The sequence below is a fragment of the Sus scrofa genome, chromosome 10 (genome assembly GCF_054392235.1).
Source record: "Sus scrofa isolate SSC_HxYL_T2T_F1_AM1 chromosome 10, Sscrofa_HxYL_maternal_Yorkshire_Landrace_v2.0, whole genome shotgun sequence".
NCBI classification, from domain to species: Eukaryota; Metazoa; Chordata; class Mammalia; order Artiodactyla; family Suidae; genus Sus; species Sus scrofa.
The window spans coordinates 10,179,649-10,192,115 of NC_139392.1; the positions used below are offsets into that span (position 1 = coordinate 10,179,649).

Below are 12,467 nucleotides of genomic sequence, written 5' to 3' on the forward strand. Positions count from 1 at the left end.
GATGGTCAACTTATTGTGTTTGACAATTTTTGTCTAAATTAGACGTGTTAGATAGGATTTATGTCAGCTCTGGCAGATGCCTAGTTCAGTTGGGCTTAGTTTGCACAACGTGGCACTTAGAAGTTACATCGCTTAATTGGGAATGCTAAACACAGTGGCTAGCACACTAACGATGGGAAGCCAGGAGATGCAAACATGGCTCCTGAAATCAGTTCTCTTGTTAAAAACTGAATATTGTAAATCCCCGGGCAGTAGTTCTGATCAATATTTTGACTGCCATTTTCACCTAAAGAAAAATGAAGTCTTTGGAAACACCACATGCAAAATTTGGAAATATACTGTCTACAACAATAACCTGGGGCAAATTCTTTCTACTAAAGAAAAAAAACAACTCAGCAATATAAACTGAGTAAGAACCAAAAAGCACCTTTAAAAAAGGCTGTATTTTCTATATACCTATTTATATATTATTAGAATAAATATACATGTTGCTCTTTCATAAAGTCTAAGTACCATTTAAGTTTTGGGGAAAGATAAATTCTACTTTTAATAATTAAACAATAAAATAATTATTCTAACTCCAGATTTCATATTCATCAGTTATTGGAGGCAGTTATTTTTCTTCTAAAAATTCATTTTTAAATTTTTTATCAGATGTAAAAAATACAAATAAAACAGTACCTTTCCACACATTGGTAATAATCCTGAAACAGATTCTGATAAACAAATTACAGACAATATTTAAAGCTGGCACTTTAGAACCAAAGGCGGCCCAACTATAGCTCACCATATTCATACTGGTATGAAAACAGGATTTAATGCTCAGAATGAAAAGTGATTCTGAATTGCTTACCTGCTGGCTGTTTTCACGGAACAGTTTTTCTTGTGTCCTCTTTCAGCGCGGGTATCTCTCAGAAGCTGATGCTAGAAAAAGTGTTAAGACAAAGGTGCAGAAACAAAAATCTTTTCATTACGTTATTTTGTTAAGTAGAAAAGCATTCTTCTCATTCAAAGGGACACTATTTGTCCCCCTGCATTACCTTTTTCTTTTCTTTTCTCTTTAACGGGTTTCTCTTAAAACAAAGACAACTACTTTTGCTAAAGATACTAGCGACACTCTTAGAAAAATGTTAGCAAGAGTTGCCAGTGTTTCTCAGACAGCTCACCTGCTCTTATAGTCATTTAATTTAGAGTCTACAGCTGGAGTTCTAGAACTCCATTCTAATACTGCTTCTCTGGAGCAGTCCTAGTTAAAGTCACGTAACCTCTCTTATCAAATACTTCCACCACTGCATTTTATGAATGCAATGAATTTTTTGAGGCTTTGTCACCTACGATGACATAAAAAAAAATCTAATATTTTCTCTGTACATACTGGGCTAACGTGGTAAAGAAATGCACTTAAAATATTCTTTTTTTCAAAGAAATTATTGGCTTGGAAATGTGTAATTAGAAAAAAAATATATTTGTCCTCAAAATGCCTCACCATCCACTTCCCTTCACACTTGCTTTACCCTAACTGAAAAGAAAAAAAAGTCAATACTTTTTACCATGCGTACACTCAAACTGTAGTTTATTTATGCAGAAAGATGACTATGTGAAAGAATGGGCTAAAAATAAGCTTCACAGCATATTACAAATGAACCCTGATAAAAACAGAAATCTTGGAAGCAACAGTGCAGGAGAGATCTGGGGTTCGAGTCTCAGCCGTCACCAGTACCTAGCAAGTCCCTAGGTTTTAAAGACAGGCCTACCATCTACAAGCTGTGTAATGCCTCTTTCAGTCCCGGGCTCCACTTGGAAAGTGGAGATACGAATATCTACACCTGTAAGGCTGCGGTGAGTGTTAAATACGATAAACCAGGCAAAGCTCTTAGCACTATGACCAGAACGTAGAAAGTGTTGACTAATGGTTCTAATGCTATAATTATGATTGCAACTCATGAGCTTGGTAGTCAGTGGATACTGTCCGACCAGTATCAATATCTTTTAACGAAATGCCTGCTTTCAACTATTTACCGGCATCATTTTGAATCAAGCACTAGCTACATGTGGCCAACTTTCAGAAGGAGTTAGAACTTCATTAGGTCACGAAGAAAAGTCTTCCGTAAATAAGTATACCTTCAATTTCTCTTCGGTATCTCCTTTCCATCCCTACTGCCAGCATCCAGACCACTGCTTTCCCTCTCCTGTGGCCTCCCTGCCTCTAGCCTTGCTCCCACCGACTCCACTCTCCTCTGTGCAGCCAGGAATTCTAAAACTAGATCTCATCACCTTATTCTCTGCAGATAAACCCCCAAGTCTTGTACGAAGCTCTCATAAACTTCCATAACTGGGTTATATTTCTCAATTCATAATTTAGTATGCTTCTCTCTATCTTCAGCCTCCCCTCTGCACTTCTACATGATATGTTTCAGCCACTCGCAACTTTTCAGTTTGGCGTATGGACCACATTCCTGCTCACCTCTGGCCCTTTGCTTCAGTGAGTCAATCTGCCTGCATCTCCAAGGTCCAGCACAGTGTCTGGGACATTTTCAGTGCTCAATAAATATTTGTTGAATGAATGAATGAATGAATGAATGAGTGAGACAGAGAAAATAGGAAATAAGATCTAGTAGCTGATATGTAGCTGAAGCCACATCTCATTGTTACTACCCATAGAAAAGAGCAACAGTTTACCTTAAGTCCATTAATCTGAAAGTGTTTCAATTTAGAAACACTTCGTACCATGAAAAATCGTTTCCGAAAATAAAAGAAACTTAATTACTTTGGCATTTCTAATTCTGGTGCCTTGGTAAAAAAACATATACAAACCAACATTTGTGACACAGATAGCTGGAGGTGACAGGATAAAATCCCTATCACTACCTTCAACTAATAGGAGTAAGTTAACTAACTTTTCTAATCTTCAGATAAAAGATAGATACGTGAACACTATTCCTGATAATATGTGTGTTAAAACAGTTTAAATGAAGAACTCAAAAAAATCCCAAACATAATGTGCTGCAGCAAGAAAAGAATTCTGCGGATTAGTGTAAAAAATGCATCTATAGGGAGTTCCCTTCATGGCTCAGCAGTAATGAACCTGACTAGGAGCCATGAAGATGAGGGTTTGATCCCTGGCCCCGCTAGGTGGGTAAAGGATCCAGTGTTGCAGTGAGCTGTGGTGTAGGTCGCAGATGTGGCTTGGATCAGGTGTGGCTGAGGTGTAGACTGGCAGCTGCAGCTCCGATTTGACCCCTAGCTTGGGAAAGTCCTCATGCCATGGGCGCAGGCCCCCCACCCAAAAGCAACTATAATGACCAAAGTAAAGATTAGGTTGTACCTATTGGTCTGGATAGTTCTTAGGCCACTACCTGCATGAACTTAAATGAGACAGCAACTTCTCTGAATTCTGATGTTAAAGCTCCTTTTATTAGATTCACATGAGAATTTATTTTCTTCCTCAGTTGTATCGTTTTGATGGGCTTTGTGTATAGAGAGAGACAAATACTGGAATTATTAAGGCACTGATGTGAAAAAGTCATCACAAAACTATATGACCTTATCAATAAAATTATGTCTAGGTGTTGTTCTGCACATTTAAACTCAAGCTCAGGGAATTCCTATTGTGGCTCAGAGGATTAAGAACCCGACTCGTATTCACAAGGATGTGGTTTTGATTCCTGGCCCTGCTCAGTAGGTTAAGGATCAGGTGTTGCCGTGAACTGTGGTAGGTCACAGGCGCAGCTCGGATCTGTCATTGCTGTGGCTGTGGCATTGGCCCGCAGCTGCAGCTCTGATTCGACTCCTAGCCTAGGAATTTTCCATATGCTGTGGGTGTGACCCTAAAAAAAAAAAAGATAAAGAAAATCAAGCTCAGGAAAAAAAAAAAAAAAACATATATAGACTCATCTCTGGGTCATGAATCTAACAAGTTAAATGGGACTCTAGATCTTTGACAGATAAAAAAAAATTAATTCAGAGTGTTATTTAAATAGAAAATATCTATTTGTATTTGAAAGATTCTCAACATGTGTCTGGTCTGCCCCAAAGAACAAAAAAAGAGTGCTGGGTGGTGGGGGGTCAGGTCAGAGATTCATATGATAAAAGACGTGAGAATTCTGGAGATCTGCTCTGATAAGCAAGAGCAGCTCAGCAGGTTTTGAGAAATTCTTCATTCCTCTTCCTGCTAACTTTTTCTGTTTCCTTGGAGTCCTATCAGTGTCACAAGTGAGGTCAATTTCCAGGGTTCTGACTCAACAATGTCAACTCTGATTCATAACAGAACTTCTGAATATGGTGCGAAGTGCTTCTTACCTTCCAACTCTCAGATTGCTGGACTTAGGCCAAACGGAGGTACAATTCCCTTATTAGTGACCTGCAGGTGTATATTAAAAAATGACTCGCGTAAGAATGACATTAACATCCACAAACACAAACCTAGCACAACGGGAGGCTTACGAAAGGTACCCAATCTTAAAAACTGCTGAGTGGCACCAGGAAGAGAAGTGTTCCATGCAGACATGGTTCTTCCTGTGACAGAACAGAGGAGGGAGCTGAGAACTTCTGGGGCTACTCGTGAGATTTTTAAAAGAGTATTAAAAGTTTCAAGTTCTTAACACAGGAGGAAGAGGCAAAAGGGTGCAATTCTCGCTCCACAGCCAGCCTCTCTTCACCCCTGGTGTTCAGAAGGCATTCAAGCTCGAGGGTGTTTCAAGCCCAGCCATTCGGCAGGGCTCTCCTCACATGTCCACGAGAGAATTTCAAGTCTCGGCACACTTGGCCTCTGTGTCCTCACCTGAAAAGGAGGACGGAGGAGTATCTAAACGACCACCTGCGATATTGGGAAACTCAGTCGAAATGTCAAACCATCAGATGTTCAAGCGAGAGAATCCTCAGAAGTAAAAACGACACACACTCAGCAGCGAGGCTGCTCGGGGCTGCTCCCCTCGCCTTCCCCCTCTCTGGTCAAGTCTCCCATTTCTCTCCTGTGGCCTCTGGGGTGCCCTCTCTGCGGGGTCCTCCCACGTTACCAACACACTGTGATGACTGCTTTCCTGCCCCAGGTTATAACCACCTCGGAGGAAAAGCGACGCTGTTTTAAAAAAATACCTCGCTTCAAAACAGAGGGTACCTGAGATCTATGATAATGGCTGAGGGACAACAGCTATTTACTAAATGCGTAAAAGAGAAATGACAGACATGCGTGGTGTACGTGGAAAAGGGACTTGGCACTTAAGAACAGAGAGAGGGTCCACAAGACGGGGAAAGGAGTGAGGCTGGAAGTTCAAAAGAAGGGGTTAACACGATCGTTTCTTTGGGTTGAGAGGTTGGTAGGGGAAGTAGAGTCATTCATTCAACAATATATTGAAGGACTGAGTCTTCGCCACGGTCTTACATCTTATCACTTGCACCTAGGCTTAGCCAAAAGTTTACCGTGCTAGAGTTAGGTCTCAGATGAAATAAGAAATTTTTATCCTGCAAAACATGACTAGTTTGTATGTGTGTATGTGTACACACGCATATGTGCACCTGTTCGTTATTCACGGATTCTATATTTGCGAATTCACTGATGCGCTAAAACTTATTTGTCACACCAACAACAACACTGCTGGTGCTCTTGCAGTCATCAGCAGACACGCACAGACCGCTGCGAATCTGAATCCCCTATAGCGTGTGTTCTCAGCTGAGGGGTGACAAGGCTATGCCTGTCTTCTGGTTTCAGCTCTCGTACTGTGGTCCATTCAGTGCTAGGTTTCTTTGCATTTTTGTGTTCTTGTTTTATCTTCGTTGTTGACAACAGCCCCCAAGCAGAGGGCTGAACTGATGATGTCTAGTGTTCCCGGGTGCAGGGAGGTCGTGATAGGCCTTTTAGAGAAAATATGTGTATTAGATAAACTCCCTTCAGGCATAAGTTATGGTGCGGCTGGCCCTGAGCTCGATGTTAACGAATCAATAATATGTAGTAAGGAAGGTGTCTTGAAACAGCAAGAGACGTCTAACAAGGATGTGGATGGGTCAGTTAACGAAACTTGTGACCAGAGGCTCTGAGGAACCTACCCCTGTATTTTTCCTGGGACTGCTGTTCCAGTATTTTCTATTTTAATGTTCGTATCAACTTTCTAGAACATAGCTATTACAAACAATAAGAACCAACGGTACTTGTTCATTAACAACCTATCTAATCAAGATAAAAATCTGAAATGGTATATCCAAGTTTAAGCAAAAGGCTGATTTAAAAACAAACCAACCTGTCGAAACGATTTAGAAATTTAAAAAATTGGTCAGCTTCCTTCTCTACATGTTATTAGCCATTTCTTAATTTTTAACTGCAGGAAAAACGTCTGGTTGGCAGCAACCAGTTACACTGTAATCTCAAGCACCCAGTTATCACTTCAGTATTTCTCTAATAATAGAAGGTGGAAAATGATCTTTAAAAAACCATATTTTGGGGATAAGCTATATCCTGAGTGGGACTTACTAGCAGAAGCAGACTCTTACTGTAGGCGCTTTATACAGAGGGGATGAACCATTTGGGAAAGCAGACAGTCTGATTTTTACATTCTGAAAAATAAGCTAAACACATCACAGGTGTAACTTAGCCTAGTTAAGTTTCAGAATTTTAGAGAGAGTGCTATGTATTCAATTATTAATGTTTAAAGGGGTACATCGCTCTCAGGGAGAAAAGGCACATTTACCAAAAAAACCATTACAACAGAATTCACAAATTTTTCTCTGATTAGGTTCATGTGCGTTAAGAAATACAGTTTAGCTTATGATGAAGTATCTGGCACTTTCCTTTTATTAGAAAAAGCCCAGCTTACATAAAGCATCACCAATACATACAGTATAAGTTATCAGTTACCATTAGTAAGTCCACTCCCCCCTGACCTACCTTCCTACCCCTCAGAAATGGTCCCTGTGGATTTGAGGGGTTTTTGCATATATTTAAAGGTATTTCCTACATATTTTATTACTGACCCACTTAAAAAATGACTTATAATTCAGAATGAAAAAAAAAAGCGTAGCAAGAATGCAAAGCCTAAAAACATATATGCTTTAAAACTTATCAAAAATTTAAGCCTGAAGTTACCTTACCACCCTGCAGAGAGACAACTAGCACATTCAAAGAAGGTAGACTCCTTATTTCATAGGTAAAGTTAACTGAAATGAATGTCAAGTTCTTGTTAAGTCACCTAATCATTGTGCTGCCATGAAACTAATAAAAAATTAAAAAAAAACCCAACTCACCTAGAAATAGAACACAAACTTGTAAGAAACCATTACCATTTTCTAAACTTCAAAAATCAAAATGTTCTCTTGCTGGCTGACTCATTTAATACAAATCAATTTTTCCAGCATATGTACTATTTTGGGACCTTAACTTTATGAAGAACCAGTATAAGTGGGGAAGCCCTACAAGCAAGTGAGCTCTAAAGCCTTTCCATGGGGGTGATGCGTGGTGACAGAGGAAGCGGGTGGCAAGAGAGGATGTGCTGATGCTTGTGCAGCATCATTCATGTGGTCCATGTGTTGGCATGGGCACAAATAACGCCTTTTTAAATAAGCTGGGGTTTCATCCTTTCTCATAAAGCTGATTACTACCCGGAGGGGAGAGAGGTAAATATTTGAGAGACGAACCTCCTTGGATTAGAAAGTTCCTTACCTGGCCATGCTCTGTCCTAGCCCCAGGGCTAAACCAATGGCTGCAGAGGAAAGAGAAAAGGAGTTAGCAGGAACTTCGGTCAAAGCACGTGCTCTCAGGTGACCTGTCTGTGTGGCTGCAAGGCGTGTACTCGCCACCAGCAACAAAGCCTTAAACAGGCTCTATTTTAATGGCTAGTTCATGTAATTCTAGACTTACACCAATTTTGACAGACATGTAAGCGTGCGTATAAGTAATTTTCAATTTAATAAGCAAACTCGGTGAGAATTGCATTTCCATTTAATTATGTTAGCATAAACTGCCAGGACTGTATTCATTTCATGAATCAATTCTGGTTATAAAATCTACAAATGCTATCATTTACCACAACTTAATTATAGCATCATTACAACAAATTATGACCTTTTGATTGCAGCGGTTTAAAAAAAATGACAACTACAAGAATATCATATCCTCTGGCTATCCCTCAGGAAGAATCACACAAAACCCTGGAGGTGAATTCTAAGGTACTGGCTGAAGGTACCTTGAGCCCCTTCCTTCCTTAGTTATAACTGGATTCTGGCCGAGGATAAATTCAGCAACGACACTGAAAACACAGAAGTCAAGGCACAGGTGCAGCTTCTCTTCTTGCTCTGTGCCTCGCCCTGCCTGCCCCCCTGTATTATTCCAGCTGCTCCTTGGATTCTAACAGTGTATCTGGTGGTACCTTTTCCAAAGGAGTTATCCGTAGCTGTGGGCCCAGTCCTCTGGCAGCATTCTGCTTCAAACCTCATTGTAAACATCGAGGAAATCAACAGAGACATTGTGGAAGATAAACCAGTGGAAGCTCGCAACCATAGGGAATAATACTAATATTATCATTAGTGCTATTTTTTTTTGCATAAACCATAGTATGGAGTATGTGTATGTTTTAGATACATGACACGTATGTATTATTTCCTATCCTCACAAAAACCTTACAAGGTTACTCTCATGTTCCAGGCACAGAAATGACGGAGGCTCAGGTGGGAGGTTCTCTGCCCAATGTGTGCTTTCTGCAAACATACCGCAAAGGACAAAGGGCTTACATTGAAAGGGGACACTGCCTGGCACCCTTCAACGCTTCTATGTATTGTCCAGACTCTGTGTGGGACTAAAACCTGGGAATAAACAGCCTCTACATTAACAGGATTTGTCTGGGCTCTTACTGGGACATGTCTCAAGTTCATAGACAGGGATGCTCTTTGGCAGGTCAGATTCCACTTCTGTGGCGGAAATGGACACTTATTGGTATGTGCAAGCGATATCTAGATTAATTGCCAACTAGAAACCAATTATTTATTCAGTTTCCTGACATGTGACTGATAAATGCCCCCCCCCACTATGAATTCTATATTTTTCTTCATAGAAAAATATTTTAAAAAATCAAATGCCAGTTTCAAAACCAAACCAAAAAATGAAAGGGTTTAAAAGCAGCAGTGTCTAGGAGTTGCCACTGTGGATCAGTGGGTTAAAGATCTGACACTGTCCCTTCAGTGGCTGGGGTGGCTGCTGTGGGGTGGGTTTGATCCTTGGGCTGGGGACATGCCATGGGCATGGCCAAAACCAACCAACCAACCAACCAACCAACCAAAAACCCAGCAGGGTTTGTTTCACCTCACCTGAACCCTAAGCTCTGCTCAGAGAAACCACTGTCAACTCCTTTTGCCTTTTCTTTGGGTATTTTAATGATATATTTCTACAGAATAATGGTGATACTGCTATTCTGTGATTAATTATGTTTGGCATTAATAAGTGACTTTCTATTACTGTAAATTTAGCTCTTTTATAACTCCCAATCCCCTATTTCCAGCTTTAACACCATTTTTGATTAATCTATTGTGAATACAGACATTATGACTAGGTGAATACTTTGTGCTGCTAAATTTTTCTTTTCGTTTCTCCTAAAAGTTGACAGGTGCCTCATTTTGCTTCCTTTGATATTTCTACTATGTCCCCAGTGGGCTTCCTGTGGCGCTGCCGAACCCTCATCACTGTTCATTTGTAAATACTGAAAACTCTCTGATAATATTTCTACCCTCACTCCTCTCTGCTCTTCAACTGCTGGAACACTCGCTCCCGAAGCCCTCCAGCCACTTGGCCCCATCAGGCCGCTGTTCTCCACATCAGCCCTGGATTTTCCCTTTGCCTTCACTGGGCCTTCAATTCCAAAGCTCGTGGTCTTCCTTTTTTTCCCCCTTTTTGGCCACTCTGGCAGCATATGGAAGTGTCTGGGCCAGGGATCCGATGAGAGCACAGCTTCGGCCATGCTGGCCCGCCCCTTAACCTGCTGTACCACAGTGGGAACTCTGCATATTCCTTTTCACTGTCATACATATTGTCCCCACTTAGGGGAGCAGAAGTTAATGCAGAGACAAAGACTGGTGCAGGTGTCCAAGGCTGGTATGAATGAGGGCAAATAGCAGCTGGTCGTGTGACCCTCACACGAGGGAGAATTTCTACGGACAGGAGTGACCTGAAAGGAGCAATGACGTGGCAGGAGGATGGTGGCCTCTGTGCCCAGGGCTTATGGGGACGAGAGGAGGGTGAGGCCACCTCCTTGGGCGGCCCGTCTAAATCAGCCTGGCTGATTTACACACTTCCTCGTCGAAACTGGCTCAACTTTCTTTGCACGTAACTCCATTACAGCAGTTATATTCGTATATTGCAGTTGTTTATGTATCCTGATAAAAAATTGGAGGTCCTTGAGGAAGGGATATGGTAATAGTCATAGTAACAGAACAGTAACAGTAGCTGTAAGAAAAAGCAGCAGGAGGAGTTCTCTGGTGGCTTAGTGGGTTAAGTATCTGGCGTTGTCATTGCTGTGGGGTGCAGGATTGACCCCTGGGGCGGGGAACTTCCACATGTGGCAGGTGCAGCCAAAAAAGAAAAAAAATATGCATATTATTATAATATATAATAATACAATGTTATATCATTATAATATTAATATAACATTATATTATAATAATATTAATATAATGTTATAATATTAATATAACATGTTATTATAATGTAATAATATTATAATATATTTATTATAATTATATATATATACATATATATATATGTGTATATATATATAGTAGTAATAGAAGTAGCAGTCAAAACACTCCCACAACTCAATAAATGTCTGGTATGTACTGGGAACCATGCTAACAGTCAAACGTAGACTACTTCATTCAATCTCACAACCTTTGGACGAGTTCTACTGCTTTTCAAGGTCACAAAACCAGCAGGTATGGGAGTCAAGATTTGGACCAAAGCTATCTGATTCCACCCCCTGTGTTCCTAACCCCCATTCTCCAACATTCCCTTCAGTGATTATAATTTTGGGGGCGGTGATTTTTCTCTTTTGCTCTGTTTTCCTTTTTTCTCTTTTTAAAGGTACTCATGGAACATAAGAGTTAGTTACTTCCTTTTTAGTGAAAACATGAGCAAATAAGGAAACACAGAGGTAGTGGTGCTCTTGAAAGCCAGAGTCAAATTTATGTAAAGACAGCAGAGGAAAGAAGGGCATGAAAGGAGGGGAGGTTGGAGGTTGTAGCGGCGCTGATGTAACTCGAGCCAAGACTCTGGGGGGACTCTCCAGGGAGAGGGGGCACAGAAGAGTCTGGAACCGATCAACCGCCAGGGATGGCAAGCCTGCGAGACACAGCTGGACGGTCTGTTCTAAGATTCTGAGGGGCCGGATGTGGTTCCCAAGCTCCCCTCTCCCTCCAGGACACAGATGCAGTTTGGACAGGTTTAGGGACTAAGGCTCACACGCACTGTTTCATTCAATCCTGAGAACAGCCGCCACCTATGGAGCCCTCCCTGCACTGCTGTTTTCAGGAGACCCATGTGGTCTGTCGCTGGGGGAGAAGAGAGTTTTTGGTTTTCTCTTTAAGAAATAAGCCTTTAGGGAACAAGGTTTTTTGAACTAAAATCTCTGCAAGTGAATCTCTCCACCTTAAATTCCTTCTCGCTCTTCCCTAATCCCTTCCCCTCAGCCGCGGGGTTGAAACACCAGCAGCAGAAATGTACAGGATGTCGTGAGAAGTCAAATAATATCACATCTGTGCCAACAGACAAAAGCAACCTCAAAATTCTTAACTCAGGTCTCCTAAAACGTACTTTTCATCAGGAAAGAGCTAGAACAGTTTATAATACAGATTTCCGCTTTCAGAATTTTTCTTTTTTGCCTTTTTAGGGCTGCATGTGAGGCACATGGATGTTCCCAGGCTAGGAGTTGAATCGGAGCTGCAGCAGCTGGCCTACACCACAGCCACAGCAACGCAGGATCCAAGCCGTGTCTACCCCACAGCTCACAGCAACGTCGGATACTCAGCCCACTGAGCAAAGCCAGGAATTGAACCAGCATCCTCATGGATACCATGAGGCTCGTTAATGCTGAGCCACAACAGGAAACTCCAGGAATTTCTTTTTTTTTTTTTTTTAATAGAGTTTCTATTTTTTTTTTCTTTGACTCAGAAGCATAATTTATGTTCACTTAGTGTGTCATGTTCATATAATGGTCAAAATTTGTGCTAATATGGTAGCTACTAGACATATATGGCTACTTAAATTAATATGAAAAATTAAGTTCCTCAGGTGCACTAGCCATATTTCAAGGGCTCCAGACATACATGGCTAGTGGCTACTATCATTGTCAGGGCGGATATAAGAACATTTTCATTACTGTGAAAAGATCTACTGGACGGAACTGGGCTAAATAGGTTATCACTGATAATCTGAGTTAACTTTGGAAATGGCAAGGCATCTTCGACACTGAAGATTCCCTGTGACCGTAACTATTGTA

The 12,467-nt window shown here is 41.1% G+C and overlaps 1 protein-coding gene and 1 long non-coding RNA gene across 19 annotated transcripts in view; one reads left to right on the forward strand and one right to left on the reverse strand.

Moving 5' to 3' along the window:
- Positions 1-12,467, forward strand: part of LOC146398785 (uncharacterized) — a 344,076-nt gene that overhangs the window by 304,489 nt on the left and 27,120 nt on the right. The window lies entirely within an intron of this gene.
- GPATCH2 (G-patch domain containing 2) overlaps positions 1-12,467 on the reverse strand; it is a 188,915-nt gene that overhangs the window by 58,376 nt on the left and 118,072 nt on the right. For 8 of the 14 annotated variants that reach the window (XR_014817297.1, XR_014817302.1, XR_014817301.1 and 5 more), the window contains 2 exons: positions 7,649-7,688; positions 854-924 (listed from right to left, as the gene is read on the reverse strand). Coding sequence is in view for 4 of the 14 variants with exons in the window: in XM_021064101.2 (XP_020919760.2) it covers positions 854-924; positions 7,649-7,688 (111 nt within the window). In the remaining 10 variants the exon portion in view is untranslated. Of the gene's footprint in view, positions 1-853; positions 925-4,299; positions 4,361-7,648; positions 7,689-12,467 lie in introns of all 14 variants that reach the window. The other 6 variants (XR_014817295.1, XR_014817296.1, XR_014817294.1 and 3 more) reach the window with 1 other exon arrangement.